Source organism: Chenopodium album, chromosome 25 (assembly GCF_948465745.1).
Source record: "Chenopodium album chromosome 25, dcCheAlbu1.1, whole genome shotgun sequence".
NCBI classification, from domain to species: domain Eukaryota; kingdom Viridiplantae; phylum Streptophyta; class Magnoliopsida; order Caryophyllales; family Amaranthaceae; genus Chenopodium; species Chenopodium album.
Window position 1 is genome coordinate 13,770,130 of NC_137858.1, and position 23,026 is coordinate 13,793,155.

The 23,026-nt window shown below is 36.0% G+C and overlaps 2 protein-coding genes and 1 non-coding gene across 4 annotated transcripts; 1 reads left to right on the top strand and 2 right to left on the bottom strand.

The window, feature by feature from the left end:
• Positions 1-3,933: 3,933 nt before the first annotated feature.
• On the top strand, positions 3,934-4,005 carry TRNAH-GUG (transfer RNA histidin (anticodon GUG)). Its single transcript has one exon. It is a non-coding gene; the product is annotated as a tRNA-His (tRNA).
• A 564-nt stretch (positions 4,006-4,569) lies between these two features.
• Positions 4,570-11,256, bottom strand: LOC145615347 (uncharacterized). Of its 2 annotated transcripts, none has more exons than XM_081670416.1 (3): positions 11,120-11,256; positions 5,982-6,387; positions 4,570-4,929 (listed from the first exon to the last, which is right to left on the bottom strand). In XM_081670416.1, the coding sequence occupies exons 2-3, from the start codon at positions 6,271-6,273 to the stop codon at positions 4,850-4,852; spliced, it is 372 nt and encodes a 123-aa protein (XP_081526542.1). In that variant the 5' UTR covers positions 6,274-6,387; positions 11,120-11,256; the 3' UTR covers positions 4,570-4,849. The 2 variants fall into 2 exon arrangements, with proteins under 2 accessions (XP_081526542.1, XP_081526543.1); XM_081670417.1 differs by having other exon boundaries at positions 5,982-6,363; positions 11,120-11,179.
• Positions 11,257-12,215: 959 nt separating this feature from the next.
• Positions 12,216-19,827, bottom strand: LOC145614673 (uncharacterized). The gene is made up of 6 exons (XM_081669744.1): positions 19,657-19,827; positions 19,461-19,552; positions 18,820-18,919; positions 17,584-18,439; positions 17,279-17,412; positions 12,216-13,285 (listed from the first exon to the last, which is right to left on the bottom strand). The coding sequence occupies exons 1-6, from the start codon at positions 19,749-19,751 to the stop codon at positions 12,412-12,414; spliced, it is 2,151 nt and encodes a 716-aa protein (XP_081525870.1). The 5' UTR covers positions 19,752-19,827; the 3' UTR covers positions 12,216-12,411.
• Positions 19,828-23,026: the final 3,199 nt, after the last annotated feature.

Here is a 23,026-nt window from a genome sequence, read left to right on the forward strand (position 1 = left end):
AAATTCGAATGCGGATGGTGTGGGAGTCGATCTTGATTTTTTGGATGACTTGGAAGCGGTTTTAGAGGTGAGTGAAGTAAGCCGTGACAGAGAATATCAGACCACTGCCGAGGTCAGGACAGGGACTGCTGCTGCTAGCAGTACAGTCCACAACCCACCTGTGGCAGGTGGCACTGGCAGCAGCCAGGCTGTGGCTGGCTCTGCTGGTCTGGACAGCAACGCTGCTGCTGGCAGCAGTCTTGGGCAGCATCCAGACGCTGCTAGCAGCAGCCTTCAGCACCAAGCAGAAGCTGCTGGCCGTGGCAGCAGTCTTGAGCAGCAGACAGCAGCTGCTGGCCACGGCAGCAGCTTTGTGCAGCAAGCAGAAGCTGCTGGCAGCGGCCTTGGGCAGGGGGCAGGGGCTGCTAGCAGCGGGGGTGGCTCTTCTTCACTTGACATTGATCGTGGGGGTCGTGTGCGACGTCCACCGGGTTGGCATAAAGATTATGTGGCACATACTGTACAAGCAACGAGTACTCCTAGTTCACCTACTCCAAGCTCCTCAGGTACTCCTTATCCTATAGCACACTATGTGAATTGTGATCATTTTTCCGCACGACATCGTATATTTCTTGCAGCTGTACTTGCAGGCACTGAACCCCGTAATTTCAAAGAGGCTATGAAAGATGCAGGGTGGAGAGAGGCAATGCAAAAAGAAATTGCAGCATTGGAAGACAATCAGACTTGGGTAATGGAACCGTTACCTCCAGGGAAAAAGGCCTTAGGGTGCAGATGGGTTTATAAAATCAAGTATCATTCTGATGGCACTGTTGAACGATTAAAAGCTCGTCTGGTCATATTTGGTAATCATCAGGTTGAAGGCATTGACTATAATGAGACGTTCGCTCCCGTGGCTAAAATGGTCACAGTTCGGACTTTCTTAGCTGTAGCTGCTGCGAAGAATTGGGAATTGCATCAAATGGATGTCCACAATGCATTTCTCCACGGTGACCTTGATGAGGAGGTATACATGAAGCCACCTCCCGGGTTCCATGGTAGCAAACCAGGAATGGTATTTCGTCTTCAAAAGTCGCTCTATGGTCTTCGACAGGCACCCCGTTGTTGGTTTGCCAAACTAGCCGGATCACTCACAAGGTATGGCTTCAAACAGTCGTACTCTGATTATTCTCTATTTACTCTGAATCAAGGGAATGTCCATCTTAGTGTTCTGGTGTATGTCGATGATTTATTGATTTCTGGCAACTCTACTTCTGCGATTTCTGCTTTTAAGGCATATCTGAGTGATTGTTTTCATATGAAAGATTTGGGGGTGTTGAAATATTTTCTGGGTATTGAGGTTGCTCGTAGTCCGGAAGGCATATTTTTGTGCCAACGGAAATATACTCTTGATATTATTACAGAGTCTGGTTTATTAGGGGCACGTCCGGCGGGTACTCCGATTGAGCAAAATCATACTCTGGCAAAATCAGAGGCACCTTTTATTGATGACCCCGAGATGTATCGGCGTCTTGTTGGACGTTTGATCTATTTGTCTTTCACTAGACCTGATTTAGCATACACAGTTCATATTCTGTCCCAATTTATGCACCAGCCCCGTCGTGATCATTGGGAGGCCGCTCTTCGAACGGTACGCTACTTGAAGGGTAGTCCTGGTCAGGGAATTTTATTGCGCACAGATTGTGATTTACAGTTGACAGGTTGGTGTGACGCGGATTGGGCTAGTTGCCCTCTTACGAGACGATCGATTACAGGTTATTTGGTGTTTCTTGGAAATTCTCCTATTTCTTGGAAGACTAAGAAGCAGGATACTGTTGCTAAATCTTCTGCAGAATCCGAGTACCGTACAATGTCTAAGGCCACCGATGAGTTGAAATGGTTGAAGGCTCTTCTTGACAGCTTAGGAGTTTCGCATCCGCAGGCGATGAGTTTATTTTGTGATAGTCAATCTGCGTTGTATATTGCGCAGAATCCGGTCTTTCATGAGCGCACTAAGCACATTGAGGTTGATTGTCATTATGTTCGTGATGCCATTCAGGAGGGGGTTATTAGACCTTCTTATGTGAAGACGACTGATCAACTAGCGGACATCTTCACAAAAGCATTAAGCAAGAACCAATTTTTGTATTTACTTGGCAAGTTGGGCATTTGTGATTTGCATGCTCCAACTTGAGGGGGGGTGTTGAGCCCGTATATAATTTATTGTATTTAGTTATGGGCTTAGTTTAAGGCCCTTGCTTAGGTTGTGTATATATACCACATTAACAATCAATACAAACACGAGAATACACATTCTTGACAGATTTGGACATCCTCCATCAATTCCAACATCATCTGCAAATCCAAGGTTAATTCACGGAGGCTAAGTCGAGGTTCAAGTACAAGGATCCCGAGTAGTGCTGCCTCTAAAACTTCTTCTAACATGTTTTCTAGTTGCAGGTCCCAGATTGGAAAGAAGAGAAAGATTGTTAATCCCCCCATTTCTGAACCTCCTCACTACCGGAAGAAGTTCGCTTTGAACTCTAGCTATTGTACTTGTAGTTCTAATTCCACGTTCGTAAGTCTGGGTCATGAACTTTCGTGTCAGTCTTGTAAGTCTACTAGTGTTGTATCCATACCCATGAGCTGGAAGTATACCATTGGGAATGGGTAGGTTTTTGTTTCGCTTTAAAGCTTTATAGCCGCTGTTTAAAAAAAAAAAAAAAAAGATATAAGTTTTTTTATTAGTTTTGCTTGTCGGTAATTAAAGATATTAATGGTTGAATTCCAGTGTGCTTGGATAAAGAAAGGGGAAGGAATAGAAGGGGAGGGAGGAGAAGAGGAGGGGAGGGAAAGGGAGGGAAGGGGAGGGAAAATTGGTGAGTTTTCCTTCCAAATCTCTCCATTGTTAAAGGGATCAATTTCCTACACTTTTATCTCTCCATTTCTTTCCCCTCCAATTCCCTTCCTTCCTCATTTATTATCCAAATGAAAGAAACTCTATTGCTTAACTAATAAAGAAATGTGTCAACTAAAAGAAACATAGGACTATTTTTTGGTTCGTTTTATTTCCTTGCCCAAACGCTTTGAATATTATTGTTCATACAAACACTAGATGTATGATTGATCATTTGTAATCATATTTCATTCTTCTAAAAAATTATTATAATATCTACTCTAAAAAAAATATTATTGTCAAAATGTGTATTAGAAATCATAAAAAAAACAACTAGCCTACTAACTCGTTTCATTCAATAAAAAAAATAAATAAAAAAAATTAAAAATAAAAAAATTCAGAATAGTGAGTTGAGGTCTCGAGGATAGTAGTTAGGCCCTGTTCTCTTCACCCTAATCTTGCTGAACTGAAATTATTTTTATTGAACTGAAATTATTTTTGCTGAACTTAAATTATTTTTACTAAACTTAAATTAATTTTACTGAACTAAAATTATTTTTGCTGAACTGAAATTATTTCTACTGATAATCTATTATAATTCTTCATTAAAAAAACTGAATTTTACTGAACTGTAATCATTTTTACTAAACTGAAATTAATTTTGCTAAACTGGACTTATTTTTACTGAAATGAAATTATTTTTACTTAATATTATTTTTTAAGGTGAAAAGAATAGGGCCTTACTCCTATAATATGTTTCATATTGTTGTGAAAATCCAAAATATATTTGGAATTGGAATCCACTTATTTCTAAATAATGAATGCCATCATCATCATCGACTCCGCTCATTGATTGGTTAATCTATGGAGTGAAATTTCTTGAAATTTGAATAATTTAACTTACCAATTATCAATTACCATGTGATGGTTATGGTTAATGAATTGTTAGTCGGTTGTATCTATGAAAGCTTTGATTTATCAATTTCTGATTCACTTTTTTAAAACTTAATGTAGATATTACATATTTTATATGTATTTATCATACAAAATATCACAACCTTGTGGCTGTAGTTTAGTGGTAAGAATTCCACGTTGTGGCCGTGGAGACCTGGGCTCGAATCCCAGCAGCCACAAACTTAACTTTTTTTTTTGGCTGTTCATAATTATTGATCTCATAAAGGAACTTTACACTTAGGGATAAATGGAATAGAAAAAACATACAAATACACAAGTATTATTTTCCTAGAAGGCCAGGGGATAAGGGCACCATGCTGCCATCGAGGCATCGACGCCATGCGGCATGCCTAGGGAGTTTGAAGGATGGGCTGGTACACTTATTGTTCAATTACCTAAAATTAGGTAAATCTTGGCTGGTTCCGAACACATATGGTGCTCCAACCAGCATATAGCAATGTACTCTTGACAGTTTCAAATCCAGCTTCAAGCCAGACATGTGATGCAAAAGCACCGAAAGTAAGGGACTTATATACCATATTTCCACTCTTTACCATAACAATTATCTCAGGAATACTACTCTTGTAATTCGGGGTACACCAATTGAGCCACACTACACCCTCTCCTAAGAAAAGACTTGTGCACCCTTGTCCATATTCCATACAAGGACAAATCGTTTAAAACCCCTCCGAAACCCTCTTCCCCTAACGCACCCCGAGATAATGTTCCACTGGATTCAAATATACAAAAGAGCACAAACTATATATATAACCCAGTGCGCATGACTTTCTATTAGGGCTGAGTGTCATTTAAAATGTAATCAGAAAAAAAAGACTGCTGCGTTATGCACCAGCATTAAAGATAAAATCTTGTAAAAATACAGGATGCTACTGTAAGTACAAAACTCCTAAAAGTTAGTGCACTATAGTCTATACAACAGTTATGCAATATAGCATCAAGAAACAGAATAGGAGATACAAAGTGGATACATGAGCCGGAGGTGCAAATCTTGAAGGATAAGAGTCAGTAGTCAGGAATGGCTGCAAAACGGTAGCCGGCAGCACCTCTCCAAGAATAATATGCAATCCGGGTCTCGTAGAAGCCTGCACCAACAATTTAAAACAGAACAATATTAACCAAACAAAGTCAATTTGAATGAAAAACCCTCAACATTGCTAACCATAATCATGTACAAATGCTGCATAAAATCAAAAGAGTAGTACATTTGCAATCACACAAAAGGCTCATCCTGTTCTCCTATCCCCACCCCTTTTACTTCCGTGGATGGGAAAGTCATGAAACTTTTGTCATGTTCAAAAGTCTAAATCCTTTTTTTTTTTAAGAAGGCAAATATTTTAGAAATGTGAAGTGACAATAATTCAAATCTATAAAAGTTCCTGTTGCCTGTTTGTATGCTGCGGAGGAATTCAAGGGCTGAGCAGGGGTGAACCAGAACCAGGCCTTTTTCTCCCAATTTAGTTCAAAAACTCATGCATATACAGATATACGTCCAACTCTATTTCAGATTCAGCTCCGGATCACTAACACAATCCCAGAATCCCCTTTCCTTAAGATGAACAAAAAAAACACTAGCAAAAAGAATTATGCTAGTGTGACTTTGCAGTTCAATAGCAACAATTACAACATCATTGCCTCAATACTTCTAGTACAGATCCAGATCTAAGCAGGGTAAGGGCAGGTTTGGATCTACATAGCCTTACCCTGCTAAAAAAGAGAAGCTACTATGGGCTATGGACACCAGCAAGCAATCTTTTTAAAGAGCAAAAGATACTGGCAGGAGAAGTAGGCAGCAGTCACCACTTCGAAAGGTTTGAAAGAGAAGTTGATATCATAGGCTAAAACTAGATCATCGGCTACTGTTTTTCTTTTGCTACAAATTAGGACTTAAAGCATACATCATATTTTGTTTAACTTTCTTTAATTCTGGATTCCTTAGACAAAAAAATAGAACCTCATGTGGAATCCATAAAGAGATTACTTATAAATGATGTAACCATGAAAACCAAAAAATAAAAAAACAAGAATGATTCTCTTATTATAATACATAAAGACTTCGTAAAATACTGTACTTTAGCTAAAGGAAGTGATAAGACAAAAAATACAGGGGGTGAAGGAGAAAACACTTTATGAATACCTGGAAGAAAGGAAAGAATTCCAAGTGCAAGGAGACCATATGCTTGAGACCGCTCCCCTCCCATATGACCAGTGAAAATGAAAAAAGATAGAAAGAGAAGAAATGAGCCAAGGAAGAGAAGGAACAGTGCGAGAAAAATTGATTTCCATGGAACTTTGTCAAGACACTTTGGTGTGTAATCAAACCGAGGATCAAATGGTTTTCCCTTTATACGGCCATCATCATTGTAATCGTTTACTCCATCTTCATCAGTGGCAAGGTGAGAATATTTCACGCTGCGCCTTGATGCCATTAAAGCACACCAAATATGTAGGAGTTAAGAAATATTTGAAATTTGCAGCTAAACTTCCAGCCTCCCAAACTTCACTTGATTTGCAATTTCCTATTGATGAGTAAAATGTCAAACCTGGTTTCAAAAAAATAAAGTAAAATGTCAAACCTATTTAGTAAATTTACAAACCAAATAAAATTGCAAGTTACTTAATTATCTAGATGCCCCTCCCCTTCAAATAAATAACCAAAATTAGCTGACAAGCCTTTGGTGCCCAGTGAATACTTTCGGTCTTTCGCTATCCAGAAATAGTCATCACATTGTCCCAAGTCATCAAACTAAAGGAGTTAATAAGATTCTACAAAAAGAGACATGAAATAGCTATATACCTTACACCACAACCCCTCTTCATTCCAAATGGAAGTTCCAAACATGATCCACTATTATTCTAAAAAGATGTGACACCTTTATGTAGACATTTCAAACAATACAATACATGACTATCATTTTCAGATAGAAGGTATACTTTCTTATTAGTTAGTATCAAATAAAAGAATTAACAAACCAAATAAATTAATTTGAAATCCAAAACAAAGCACTTTTTATACTTTGTATAAGCAAACCTTCTAAAGTACCACCCTTTTCGATAATATATACTTCCTCCGTTTCTATTTAGTTGACGCGTTTGATTTAGGCACATATATTAAGGAGAGGAGAGAGAGTGATAGAGAATGAAAAAGCAAGTGGGGTAGCTTGTAAATGCAAAGTAAAAAATTTACCCAAAAAGGAAACGTGTCAACTAAAAAGAAACTTCCTAAAAAGGAATACGTGTCAACTAAAAAGAAACTTCCTAAAAAGGAATACGTGTCAACTAAAAAGAAACGGAGGTAGTATATAATTATATAAATATCCTCTATCTGCCCCCAGGAGCAACTTATATTTATTAACAAAAAACGTATCATAACAACATATGTACGAAGTGCTTCGAAAAAAATGTCATGTCCAAAAGATGATTTCTATAGCAAAGAAAGATTCTACTTTACAAAGCAAAGAAGTCTTAATCAATCACCCATTCATCTTCAGTAGTACATTTACAACTTCAGAATGATGGGGGCTCATTATGTGAAAACCTACTTCACTAACGCTTCATTAGTTTTGTCGAAAATAATTTGCTCATTTTCCACTCTTTGGTTTGTTAAGGGTTGAAAACAATATCTGCAAAGCTAGAAAATGGATTTTCCAAGAGTTAAGAACATGTCTCTTTCAAGAGGAAAGAATTTCACATCCTCCTTCCTACTCCGAACATCCCTTTCCTCTCCTCCTATACATCTTCTTAGCTTAGTTCTTTAGCTGTTCTTATATATTTTCGTTGAGATGCCCAAATTTTAGTGTATTAGACCATCATGACCTAGATGTCGAGAGTATATCAAATTGCATGAATTTTGCTATTTTAAATTGGTAGAAGCTGTTTTTGAGTACATGATGTGGTCTGATCTCTAATAGTATTCTAATTAAGCCTATTGTTCTTTCTTATGACTTATGAGTAGCTCAAAGCAACAACACCTAGCTAATGCCAATGACAATCTATGCTCTCACTAGTTACCACTATTAAAAACAAGGATACTTATTAGGCTCTGTTTGTTTTGACATAATACATATTTCGGGAAAAATGATATTCCATGGAAACCACTTTTTAAGGGAAACACAAATATAAAATAGTTTTCTTTTGTTGGTTCCTTACAAGAAATATTACTCCCTCCATTACGATTTACTTGCAACAATTACTAAAAATGGCTGGTACACATTACTTGCAACAAACTTATTTATTTCCCTTTATTGTAAGTTTTTTTGTGTGATTTTACAACATTACCCTTACTTTTTTTTTCTAAACACCCTAATTAAACTTCTAATTTTATCTTATTAACTTAAACCCTAACATTAATTAACTTAAACATTTCTACCAAAATCATTCTCCTTCCATCCAAATTCATCATCATCTTAATTGGCAACCACCACCACCACCACTCCATACTACCACCGCAACTCCACTTTATTTACCCAGAAATTTCTCTCTCTTTGTTCATCTCCCCCGATCTCCACCGCAACCATGGCGATCTATTGTCGCCGGAACTCACTATCGATATCCTCTTGGTTTTCGTCGCCTTCTCTCTCTCCTTACCCAGAAATCGGGGTTGTTGTGGTGCTCTATTTACCCAGAAATCAGGGTTGTCGATCTCTTCCTTCTCTTGGTAATTTTCCAGATGTGATTGTTTTCTAGGTTCCATGGATTTGTTGAGGGTTCGCGGGCTTCGTGGTGGGTGGTACGTGGTGGTTCGTTTGTATATGGTTCGTGGTTCGTGCTGGGAGCTGGGTCGAAATCGGGGTTGCGGGCTAAATCGTGGGTGGTGCTGGGTCACATTCGTGGTTTTGGGTCGAAATCGGGGTTTTGGGTCGAAATCGGAGGCGGTGGTGGATCGAAATCGTGGTTGTGGGCGCAATTAGGGATGGTGGTGGGTCGAAATCGTGGTTCTAGGTTTGATTGTGGTGGTGGTGGTGGTCGTGGTATGGTGCTAGGTGTTGGTGGTGGTTTGCTGCTAGGTGGTGGTGGTGGTGCTGCTAGGTGCTAAGTGGTTGTATTTGATTTTTTTTTTTTTTTTTTTTTTGGGTTGGATTAATACTAAACACATGCCCTTATTTTTTGTTAGTTACACTTACCATCTTTTGCCTAGGAGTCCGCAAACTCCCTCTTTGTTGCGAGTAAATCGTAACGGAGGGAGTATAAAGAAAAAGAAAATGGGTGTGCAAGAACTAAGCTAAGTAGCAAACCATCAATAAATATAAGGAAAATTTGTAAATTACCACCCAAAAATAGAACCATTTTCGAAATAACCACCCATTAAAAATTTTATTTTAAATTACCACCCCTTAAATTACCACCTTTTTTAAATTTCCGACTAAATTCAAATGTGTGGGGCCCTCCTAGCGGCTAATAACGGCTAGTTCTTGCTTCCCAAATGAATTCCCCCTCGATTTTGTCCTATATAACACATCTCCCACCCTACTTTGCGATTTATACTCCAAATTCTCCCCAAATTCCACAAATTTCACCCCAAACATATTTGCTTGTAATTGCAGAAGCGTCCTCAAGAAACTTCATAGGTGAATTCGCATCAGGTAAATTTTTCATTCTTTAAATTTAGGGTTCTTATTGTTGTTAAATTGGGGAAAACTGGTGATTAGTTGATTAGGGTTTATTTTCTTCGTAAATTAGGGTTCTTATTGTATTGTAATTGGGGGAAATTGGGTGTTTAGTTAATTAGGGTTCATGTTCTTCGGCCAATTTTGGTTTTCTGTCATTGAATTGCTGCTAATTCTGGGAAAATTGTGTTTGCAATTTGTGTACTTAAGTACTTACCTCTGACGTCGCCATTGACAGCAAGCATTGTCAGGTGAATGAACTCAACAACTGGTCCCCAGCAAACACCCTAATAATGGCGACTTTCGCAATCAAGCTTCAAGCAAAACCCCAATTAGTCAAGAGCAACTTTTTAGGATGAACTAAAACGAATTTAGGGTTTTAATCTGCAATTTAGGATCCTAATTTGTAGAATGGGTGAGAATTTATGGAGATAGGTGAATTTGCAGAGAGAATTGAGAGAGGAGTAGTTTCAATAGCGTAGAATAGTGAAATTGACAAAAAGGAACAAAAATTAGGAGGGAAGTCACGATTGTGGGCCCCACACATCTGAATTCAGTCGGAAATTTTAAAAAGGTGGTAATCTGCGTGATTAATTAATTTAAGGGGTGGTAATTTAAAATAAAATTTTTAATGGGTGGTTATTTCGAAAATGTTTCTATTTTTGGATGGTAATTTACAAATTTTCCTAAATATAATTCCAATTTTCTAAAAATTTACTGATTCTCAGATTCCCACTCTATTCATAAACTTCCCTCATCCAATAATAAGTCACATCCAATAGGGGATGTTGGAAAAATTGTAGAATTTCCTAAAATACCAAGAGATTAACTTTCATTGATACCCATATACATAAATGTTTCAATTGAATGTTGAAGAAGAAAAGGGGCGAGAGGAACACAACTAATCAAATAGTACTTCGATATGGGTTGGTACGGACTGAGAAAGTAAATTTCCCATGAATCTCCTCGTATTCATTCTCGTGGTATCAAAGCACACAACAGCTTAAGTGTTTTTATAAGCCATTAATATGATCATATATATCCGCCTAGAACTTAACTTGTATTTCATCAATGGATTCACAGAAATCATAATACCCTCAACAATATCAGATACTCAAACAACTCCTGTAACGGATCCTTCGTTTCATACAATTAGTATAGTACTATAGTCAGTGAAATTATCACTCAGCTCACAATGGTATAAATTATCGGTCTATAATTATTGTCTTAACACCAACAAGTAACCTAGATATCGACATCGAATTAGAAACTTGGAACCTAAATCTGCTCCAAATTCACACTTACAAGCTCAAAAAAAAATTTGCAATTATGCTGTGAACTCATCTCTTTCATGCTGCTGTACCACTATGATTTAAACATATAGTTGAAACAATCAATCACATAAAAAACTTCACATTTCCGCTAGATTTAGGAAGATTTGGACAAACAAATAATTGTTGAGAAAACATAAACGTTAGCCTCATAAATTACGGAAATCATTAATTGAGGATGAACACAATTCCCAAACTAATCAAATTGAGAAGTTAAAACCCTAAAACATTCAGAGAAAATTAACACAAACAACAAAATAATCAGAAAATAGAGCAATTCAAAGACAAAATTCGAATACGATAACAAATAAAAATAGATGAAAAATTTGAAAAAATACCTGATACTAGAAGAAATAATGTGAATCAAGAAGATTGTGCAATTAGAAAGGAATTTCCTGTCTGCCCGCCAAGACTGATAATTCGGCAGTATTGACTTTGCTTTTTTATTACAAGAACATCATATAACGAAAACGGCAATACTCCTTCCATATTTTATTACTCGTTCCATTTCTCGTGGGCACGCATAGTTATAAACTAATGTAAATATTTGATTAGTAGTATAGTTAATTATCAATAATATAAATTATGAGGGATACCCATTCAATTTGTTTATCTGGGGGTATAATTGTATTTTCAAGTAGCAGTGGAGGGGTATATGCGTCTTTTCATGTACTAATTGAGGGGTACATGTGTAATTTCCTCACCAAACAGTAAAAGCAAAAGGCAAATAGTAATTAGACAACTCACCAAAAGTACTGAATAAATAATCCTGCTTTTTCAATATATTTACAAAAATGTCATCAGATTAACAAAAATTCGTTTATCTGGCAGATTAACTTGTATTTTCCCATAAATTATAAGAAATGAAAATGAATAATTACCCACAAGACTACTTTCTCTTATGTATAAATCAGAAACATTAGTCAAAATAGGTTTTATGAATAGTGCTAAAATTGTGAATGGAGCAAGTAATAAAATATGAAAAGAGTACAACAAAACACTCAAGACATCAAAACACTCAAGACATTAGACATTGACAACTACGTTGAATCAGTGCAAGTCGTCGATCAGGTTCAAGTCATGTCACGTCGGATTTGAGTTATGCTAAGTTATTATAACCATGTAGATCAAATTCTAGATCGTGTCATTACATGTAGGGTTAGGTTATTTCATGTTGGATCAATTTTTGACACCTTCGTAATGTTGAAGTTAGAACCACCCAAAAATTAAGGCTGCTGACATTTTTTTTGTGGCTGAGTAATGTTTCAGACATTTATTAACAATCACATTTTTGCATGAGAGGACATTAGTTTATAGTGAATAACTGAATATGAATCCTGAGGTAAATATTATAAAATGGCTCAACTCAAGGAGAAAAGAAAAGGCTTTACATGAAGCTAAACAAAATGGAAAAAAAAAAATACATACATATTAATTGAAATCAAACTTTAACATTACAATTTCGCCCCGTGGCGAATAAAGATGGTACAACACCTAGTTAGCAAAATCTTAAAATTACAGCCTTGAGGTGAGTTGATTGAAATTTGATAGCAAAAAAAGGCTAAAACTAGGGCAAAATTTGGCTCTAAATAACAAGTCAGCAAGTTAGTGGAAAAGTTTTCAAGGAAATTTAACAAGGATGTAATAAGATATGGATACACAACACCCAGCATGGAAGGTGCACCAACAGCAAATATAGATAAGTTGCGCTATTCCATAGCCAAAGTGACTCAGCCCAGGTCCAAAAATCACCGATGTTGATACTACTGAATCCTTCGGACAAGCCTTTTATCACAAAGAAAGTAAATGGTGGAAACAAGGACAACCCTAAGACTATATTGCAAGCAATTCTGGAGAAAGCTTTCAAGCTCAGGTTTTGCATGTCTAGTTTTAAGGGCTGAGCCATCAAACAAAATGGCACCAACAATAAGGCCCCGATTTCTGCAGCTGCAAAGTTCACTACAGACATGAGAGACAAACCGATGAAAGATGCTGAGATCATCACAGATTTTAAGACAGCCCATTCTTGTTTATGCAGGTGTGATGGCTTGAAGCTGGAGTAAGGTGAGCCGAAGACCTTGTAAAAGATTTGAAGGCTAGCTAATGACAGCAAAATCCAGGAAATACTGCATGTAGTTGATGTCCTGTTGGGTATTTGACAAATTACATAGGGAAGTAATCCTACAACAGCTGCCCATATATGTATGACAAACACAGATTTCGCTGCGTGAAGCCACCTCCATGAAGTACCAGATTTATTCATCGTATCAGATGAGCTATCGCTTGCTGAAGATTTTACCGTGTCAGACTTCGGATGACATGTGACAGCATCAGAATATAGAGAAGCAGCAACAACCGGTAAGGGTGCAATAAGGAGTGCAAAAGCGATCATGTAAACTCCTACTGAAACAAACTTGCTGGGCCCAGTTAGAAGGTAGAGAAAAAATGACTGGTGAAACTTTTCAAGTAGGTTGTTTACTGATCTAATTGTGCCTCCAATCAACCTGCATTAAGAAAGAAGACAATAAGACATTGAGCAACAGATTTTTTTCATATCATTCTTAAATTTCAACAGGACAATCGCTGCAAAAGGCTTGAAATTAGTTGTGTCAAGTAATTTCAAGCTTTTGCTCTCTAACTACAACAGGTTCTAGATTTAACTCAAATTTATAAACAAAATATTCAAATTAATGCATCACGCCTTAACTTTTTTATGAAGAATTCCTGTATTAGACTTTTGAAAAACAATTCCCCACACTGTTCCATGCTATTTTGTGTTGGTGTGCGGTGTGCCCAACGTTGGTATTTATCAAGTGACATCAGACTCGAACCATCAGCATCTCTCTCTAGGACCTTTTGTGACTAGGATGCCTAAAATATCTAAGAAGAAGAAGAAGAAGATAGCCTGACTGGAGATTTACGGGACAAAGAAGCTCAACTTCAATGACAAACCAGAGGGTCTAGAAGAAGTGGCCAGAACCTGCCACAGGGTTCTCTGTTCCATTCTGTTCTAAGACACCATCTCAGCAATATAAACCTCACCACGATTAAATGCTAGGAGTGTATGAGGATGAAATCATATACTCAGATTAGCCGATGCATTATATTATGATGAATTTATAAATCTGGAATTTTGTTTGGATTGGATCCTAAGACAGAATGGTTCCTTGACTTCAAGGACTTGGATTGACCAAAAGGATACAATTACGCAGCATTAGAGTTCGAATATAATGCAGTCTTGGGACAAACGGGGAAAAAACAAAAGGCCCCATACGCAACTTGTTCCACGTGCATAGAGGCAAAATCTTTACAGTCAAATTGATTAATTGCAGCAAGGAGGTACAAATGTGGCCAAATATGCAGATTTTGATTAATTCAAAAAATTTACGAATTGCAAGAAATAAAACAATAGATTTCTTGAATTTTGACAGGATTAAACATTTTAAAAGCTAAAAATTCTTGAAGCCGTTGCTTGCTAGTCATTTGCTAAAGTTTGATTACTTCAGGTGATTAAGTTAAAAACTAACAAATAGGCATGAAAGCAAAGCCAAAGGCATTTGTTTACCAAAACTGTCAAGAGGTGGTTTTATTTTTTTCTAACAAAACAAAGACATAAACCTTCAAGTTGTAAATTTCAAGAATATGAAAAACTAAATGGTCCCAACAAAGTAAATTAGCTTCAAGATTACCAAAAGCACTTCCCCGAACAAAAGGATTTGAGTATAGAGATGATGAGATTGCTAGCTTGGCGATATTATGAAGGAGAAATAAGAGAATTACAATGAGAATGAGGTGGAAGGAGATCATAGAGAATTTTGAAATTTTGTGGAGATGCAAGACATCGGTTCAAAGAGATCTAAAATCTTCGATGGAAAATCATATTCAGGGTGTTAAATTGGTGGGAAAACTTATAAGTCTCTCAATAGATTGTGAGAACTTCACATACTATGACACATCCTAAGATACAATAGTTAGATAGTGAGAATAAGGTAGAATTCAAGAGGCAATATTGGATTAATTTTGGTGTGCGGACAAAGACACGGTTTTGTGTGATGTGACACCAATGGATGCTTGTAACCTTCTTCTGGGCCAGTTGTGGCAATTAGATAGGGATGTCATGGTTGCAGAAAGGCAAGTACTTACTCCTTAGAGCATAAAGGCAAGAAAGTTACGTCATAGCCTACGAAGCCTACAGATCAACAACAATTGAGGCAAAAGGGGAAGAAATTATGCTTTTCTTTGCGTTAAAGTAGTTACTGTGGGAGATACATTTGGGTAAACTTGAACATTTTTACAGCACAAAAACAAGAATGCAAGTCCATCTTCTTAGTAGCTAAGAAAACTCAGAATTAATAAAGCTAAAGGAAAAACAAAATGTACGAAGCTGAACTATCTCTTGAAAGCCACAAACAGGATATAATTGGTAAGACAAGTGAATGAGGGGCTGTTTTTTAGTGCAAAGTTATAAAGCAGATCTTAGCTTTCATGGCCAAATATCTTTCCAATAGTAGAATGATGTGTTGCATTTACATCTCTCAAGACTCAATTCCTTAAACTGCTCTATGGCTAATACCTGTTGATGATTAAAACAGTGAGGACAATCGAGTATTTCCATATATGGGTGGAAGCTTTAAATCAGATTCTGTCATGGAGATTCAATAATTGGGCTGCCAAGCATATTCATGTGTTTAATGAGGCTGACACGCACATGCCGGGTCTCACATAATCATACAGAAGGTCTAGTAAGCATTTTGAGCTAGGTTGCCACAGAAAGTTCTCGGTATTATAATTGCAGACTTTGCCAAGTTATATTTAAGAGTTAAAAAACAAAATCAGATCAATTAAGGTCCGTTTGGTATCGCTGTGGTTTTTTGTTTTTTGGTATTTTGTTTTTCAAAATAATATGATACATGTCATATAATGAATCAAAAATTGGCCAAACTTATTAAAATCATGATAATTTTGAAAACTGACAATAAAAAAGTGGAAACACCTTTTTCTTGTTTCCTGTTTTTGGTTTTTTGTTTTCAAAAAATTAGAAAACTGAAAATAAAAATGATGCCAAAATTAAATTTTCAGTTATAACTGATTCTAGACATTCTTAAATTTTTTACTTTAGATTGTTTTATCATCTCTGTTAGGCATCTAATACCATAAAAACCCATGTAAGTCTAGCTTAATATTTCTCAATGAGTATGACAAGTAACTTAGTAAGAGCTCAAAGCCTCAGATTATCATTGCATGTTTGATTGACTCTATTCCTTTACATATTACGCTTTATTTGTTTAGAGTGAAGTTATGGAGCCCTTGCATTAGTGAGTGAAGTGAGTGTAAGCTTTATCTCCAGAAGATTTTAATCAGGTAAGTAGAAACATTCTTAAACATTCTTAAACATTCTGTACCCAAATCAGAATTTCAGGAGAAAAAAATCTTGATATTATGATTGGTTTTACACCTTCTCGCATATATTATCTGAGACAGTATTACCAAATTTTTCGACGTCCCCAAGCACCTTGCATATCAGTCTATTTTAAAAGTAGTAATATTGCTGGCTAAAGCAAGGGTTGAATTTTATATGAAGGCAGGGACATATCACTATTTTTCATTCTAAACTTCACTTGATGGCACACAACAAAAGGAATCGGAGAGGGAGGGTAGAAAAGAGAATTAAACACAAAAGCTCAGCAGGCAGCTCCGACAAGGAACAAGCTAGTCATGTCCACTGTCCAGTTTCAAATGAAGACCAACAGTTGGAAAAAAAACCACTAAACACTTGTATGGGCTGCTCAATCAGGTATCAGATGTATATTGATGAAAAATTGGAATTCAGCTACAGCAAAGTGATTTATTCTCAAAAACCCAAAGCAGCTGGCAGTGTCACTTGAGCTAATATATTCAAAAGGATGTAATAGACATGTTTAGGTTCCATTCATCTCACATGCTAACCACCAAATATGGACCTATATGTCGTCAGCTTAAAAAACTAGCAAGAATAGTTGAATGATCATCCAGCTTTAGAAATATAATTTCAATGTTGGCAAAAGCACGCCTATTCTATGCAAGGATTAAGAAGACTTGAAACACTTGAACATCTATAGCAGCAGACACCAAGCTTGAACAGTTAACGGATTGTATGTCAGTTGTGCCTTTTAACTGTATAAAATACAATTTGAAGCAAACCACAAACCGCAAATCACAAACCATATGTCAAGGATCTTTAAGTCCTCAGTTTTGTAAGCTTGCTAACCCTGTGAAGCTGCAGTCCGGCTTAATTAACATAATTTGCATTAAATTTCACAAATATTCAATACAGAACACTACAGCAAGAATTACAACTTTTACCAGGCATTCAACATTTTGTTTCCAGCAAAGCAATAGAAGATTTTTCAAAAAGCCTATCTTAATTAGTTGTCTACCAGAGCACTCCACTAAAATAACATTCAACTGGGGTAATAAAAAGAATAAAATTAGGGAAACGAGTTGTAGAAACACATTACCGGCCACTCCGCAACAGAAAGTCACTTCGCTTTCCCTTATTATATGGTGAGGCTTTGGGAGCAATCGCCAATGTGACAGCATCAATTTGATAATCACGGAAAGCACCATGGGAACCAGTTGGAACACCTAGCGCCTTATTATAAGAATGATAACAACAAGGAAAGATAAATAACAAGACCAACATGTAAAATAATATAAATGACAAATGATTAGTCTGCTGGACACACAAAAACCCATGGCCAGACAGATGGTGTAGGAAGAGAGGGAAAACAAAACGAGGAATAAAAAGAAAGCGGGGAGTCACCTGAGCATATAATGAACTAGTAAGGGTAGCGGCACCTTCAACATACTCGTTAACAGGAATACCAAAGTCCCATTGGGGATTTAAGCTTTTAGCCAGGTTTCCTAGAAACTCAATTGTTCCACCAATTATCTTCAGACATTTTGACTCCAATAAGGACCAATGTTTCCCTACCATTACATACAGACCCTGACGATGTACTGCCAGATAATTCACAACATTTATAAGATCAAGATTTGGCATTTGGCCATTGGATGCCTCAGCATAAATACTAAGACTATCCTGAGCATCTTTGTTCCCATTAACTTTGATCACCAGAGCAGCAGCCATGGTACCAGCACGTCTAAAGCTCTCATGCGACTCTGCACCAACAACCTGATTATCCACATTTTCCCAATCAGGATTGCTTGCAGAGCACATATCAGTGTGTGATTTTTCTGAGTGGTAAAATGTTGGCGCATAATATTCCCTCAACCAAGCAGAAACTGATTCATGTTCACCATAACGAGAATCTGCAGCAAGCCAGATAATGTCCTTTGCCAGCCAGGTAACTTGCGTTAGCAAAGAAAAAACAGAGTATGCTACACCTAATGATAAAGCTTCACCAATATCAGGCTTCACAGCATTATAAGGAGTCACCAGGATAATAGCTTCCTTTCCGTCACCATGTGGAGCCCTAACTATACCAACAGTACTAACAGCTGGACTGACACAGGTAGTGTTATCTTGATCCAGGTCACTGTCATGACTAGAAAAGAAATGAAGAGGATGAAATTTATTTGTCTGTGGATAGAACTGGAACTGACTAACTTCTGCACCCAAGTCTCCCACACGCTTCTTTAGTAGCCTTGGGATTTCACTGAAATGAAAGAATCAGTGAAAAATTAAAAACACAATTGGCCAACAAATGGCACGAAGAAAGTGAAAAGAATGAACTTTAAATTTCAGTTTATCTTTATATCCAAATATAAGCCTTAGGCCAAAGGCCTCACAGAAGACTCAATGAAATGCCTTAAACCTGGAGCAAGAATGACATCAGAAAAGCTCAGGCATTAAATCATCCATTGCAACTCAATTTACAGAGCAAAGGCTTGGACAGCTGAAGTATGCAGTAAAACTAGACACTTCCAGGTAATACTCGAATCAATTTCAAGCATCTAAAGCTTTGCACAGGAGTTCAGAACGTAGGAAATCGTACTAGATGAGATTAATATGAAGAGAAATATAGAGAACACATACATGCCTGCAGTATCACCGTCCAAGCTCAATCTCATTATCTCTGTAACAAGCTTGTCAGCATCTAATACATCCGCTGAAGAAAGCATGGAATTGGCAGAACCTAGGAAACACAAATAGGTCACATACTATGTACTTAGTAAAAACACTTATTCCCATCAACCATTCATCCAAAACTATATACAGAACAAGTTAAAACCATATAAAACCTCTTTAAGAATCTTTACAAGCGCGATATGTTCACATGTACAACATTATTACTCGTTGATTAACCAGATTAATACAAAAAGTAACATTAGTAATCTCTCTTAAATTTTGCCTAAAGTCAAATCACTCACTATCCCAAATGTACACATTTCTACTCACTGAATGAAACAGATCAATGTATGCCATCCAGCAATCATTGCCCGGGGCAAAAAACCCATTTCTAGCAACATATTAAGATCCAAAGGGTGTACATAAAGTCCAAATTTCGAAATTCTGTGTACTATTGAGCAATTTGAAGAGCAAACATCTAACAAAAATGACCATTGAACACAATTTACACTCAATCAAAACTAATCGAGACTACATCAACCAACAAGATCATCCACATAAACAAAAACCCAATTAAATTAATTTAAGAATTGAGCAAAAACACTAACCTGGCATGAGTGCATTTTCTGATATGTAAGTATTTTTGGCAAGAACAGGCAATAGTAAAAGTGCAATAATTCCAGCAATACAGCAAATTAAACTGAAAATAGCAACAAATTGAGATAAATTAAACTGGGGTTTTGAAAAAATTAAAAATTGAGCATTTCCCAGATTCAAAATTAGTAGCAAAATGATCAAGAGTACCTGACAAGAACACGATGTGACATGAGAAGAAGCACAATGCGCACAAGCGGGCGAGGCTTCTTCTTTGGAGACCCAGATTCTTGCTTTACCTCCATTTCTTCCTAATCAAATTGCTCTCTTCTTCTTTCTCTTCTTCTTTAACAAGGGATTTGATTTTACTTCATAGATGAAGTTTCATCCCCAGCCCTTTCGATTAGCGCACTCCATGAGAATATACCTTGGGCTTGTTAAAAATTGACTCGATTAAAGATCCAATCCAAATATGACCCAAATAAAATTGATTTATCCGATACAGGGTAATAAGGGTCTGTTCTGTTCAAATTATTTTCAGTTCAGTTTAATTCAGTTTTTAATTTCCTTCTCTTATTAAATATTCACTTCAGTTCAGCTCCAATAAGTTCAGTGTAGTTTAGCTCAATTCAGTCAATCAGAACATGCTCTAAGCATGGTAAAATAGTAAATTGAGATTAAGCTTCTAGCTTGAAAGTTGAAATTTGACCTCAGCTCGACCAAGGCCTAACCCGACAAAGTTAGATGATACATCTTGCCTCGATAGATGTTAGTTCCAAAACACACTTCATGGTCGAAACCTTAGATTATTCGATAGGTATAACTGTATATGTCTCAATTGACTATTTTGACATACACTTAGGCACACTATATCTCACCTTTATTCTCTCACAATTCTTGATCCTCGAAATATCCATGTATTTTCACACCACATTTACAAGTGCGTCCCTTCGCATCCACATACTACTAGTTCTCCTAAGAGCGGATCTAGGTAGTGGTGATATTACACTAAGGTGCTTGTGAGTTGTTTTAGCTTAACTTTGTCAAAGCTCGAGTTTAGTGAGCTCAACTCAGGACTTGTGTAAATTTGATGAACTTCAACTAGATATTAAAAGGCCTCTCTAAAAACGCCTATGTGTCACGTAGATCTCTTATTACACCATGTCACATATTCTATTTCTTAATGTGCCACGTCACCCACTCAATTCTTCAATATGCCACATCACTCACGCAACCAACAATACTCCATGTTGTTTCAACTAAATTAAAAAACATATATATATATATACTCGAACAGTCAACCAATTAGAAGAAAGATCACAATTTAACCATTTAGGCTAATTGTCACTTATGCTCTATTATTGCACACAAATAAATTAATACTATACTACATAAGTATTAAAAACACACACAAATTATTAAATGCCTTTTTGAAAATTAGCAATTACACATACAACTACAAAAATAATAACTCGGGGCAACGTCCGGGCTATTCGCTACTTCGCTAGTACATTACTTAAAAAAAAAAAAAAAAAAGTACATAGAGACATCATTGTATACTTATGAAATTAAAAAGTTATCAGCAAACTAGCTTATACTCCGTATTTGAATAAAGCTTAAATTGCTCATTGCTTAAGCTCAAGCTAAAACTTGACGGTGCACATTATCACTCTCATATTGGTACTTGACCAACCCTTTGCTATAAATGCAATATTTGATAGTTTTGGAGAGAAAACGTTAAGGCAATGCACTAACAAGTACTAGCATTGAGTATTTGAGTATGTGTTAATTTGTTGGACATTATGAGTACTCATTAAGAGCCCAAGTCAATGGAAATAAAAGATGCAAGCCCATTTAGAAAGTGGAGAAGCCCATATCAAGTCAAAGAAAATCAAAGAAAGCAAAACATCAAAGAAATTTCGTTCGGAGAAGTTGAAAGCAAGAAAGGAATAATCAACACACATCAAACCACTTGTTTACTACTTCATCATTTTCTAGGTATTAGTTCTCTTAAGCCATGTAAGCTTACAAGCCCGGATATACAATAATAATTTTCTAAAATGGGAAAAATTTATAAAGTATTAGAAGGTTGCTAAAATCTATACTAATCTGTTACAAGGGGTTCTTAACAAAATACTCACTTTATTCCGTAAAGTTTTTCCATTATTCATATACTAATAAAAATAAATAAAGTAATGTGATGAATTGCTAAGTAATGTGAATTGAAACATGATGTTACTTTATAGCGTAAAAGGAAAATTTTTAAAAAAGAAATTGGTCACAAAATTAAAGTGGTTTAAGTTGGGGTCAAGTAATGGTATTTTCTTGACAAAAAATAAATGAATAAAGTAAAAGTGAGAAAAACTTCATGGAATGACTCTAGATAGAAAGTAAGAGATTTATAAAATAGATAGAGTATATGTGTCATTCGACTCCACTTTCATACACTTAACACGTGTCACACTATCTACTCAATTCAGACATTTTTTTTTTACACAGACTCCAAAAGTTTACAAAGTCAATAATTGTGACCTTACCTGTAAAATTCGTGACTATGGGCCTGTTCAGATTTACTGAACTGAAGTGATTGGAGCTGAACTGAACTGAAGTGATTGGAGCTGAAATGAACTGAATAGAGCTGAAATGAATTATTTATGAGAGAAGGAAATTAGGAACTGAAATGAACTGAAATTAAGCTAAAAAGAATAGGCCCTATATCTCTTATATTATCAAATTTATTTTATATTTAGTCATCTATTATAATGTTTTGTAGGAAACAAATATAATGATATAGCACAATCAATAAATAATAAAATGACAAATATAATTATTTTTATCTAATATTTTATCATTAACATTAATTTATCATTGTATACATGTGAAAATTTGTAATAGATAGTTAAAATAATTAATTTTTGAAATCATCACAACCTTCACATGTATATACATATATACTATCTCCGTTTCTTATTATGTATAACAAAGGACTATTATTTGTGAGATATAAAATACTATACTTTTATTGCACATAATAAAAAACGGAGGTAGTATAAATTTAGGTAAGTCTTCTACCAGTATTGAATCTCACCCTATTGAAAGACAAAAAATGAGGCAATTTATTGTCCAAAAAGGGTACATGCCCTTAATATATGAATGTGATGATGACTTAATGTGAAAACATAATCTGCTTGACAATGGATGAATGGGAGATGTAGCTCCTAATGCAAACTAGTCAAATGACCAATTAACTTCTCCACTTCTCAAATGTTTAATAGCTCATATACACACAACATTTTTACGTATAAACTAGCCTTATAAGTTAACTGTCATACCATGTTGTAATCGGGCTTATAACTTATTGAATATGTACAATTAACTTCTCATTGTCACCTTGATTTTCAATGTAATTCTACCAGAAATTATATTCATTATCAGAAAAGATTTACCAATTCTTTTTCCCATCATTTATAAAAGTTGACAAAGAAACATTATTCACCAATACAATAATTCTTATAAGTAAAGTTCATAACTTATTAATTTACATATATGATAATGTAACTAGATGCAAGTGAATTTTATT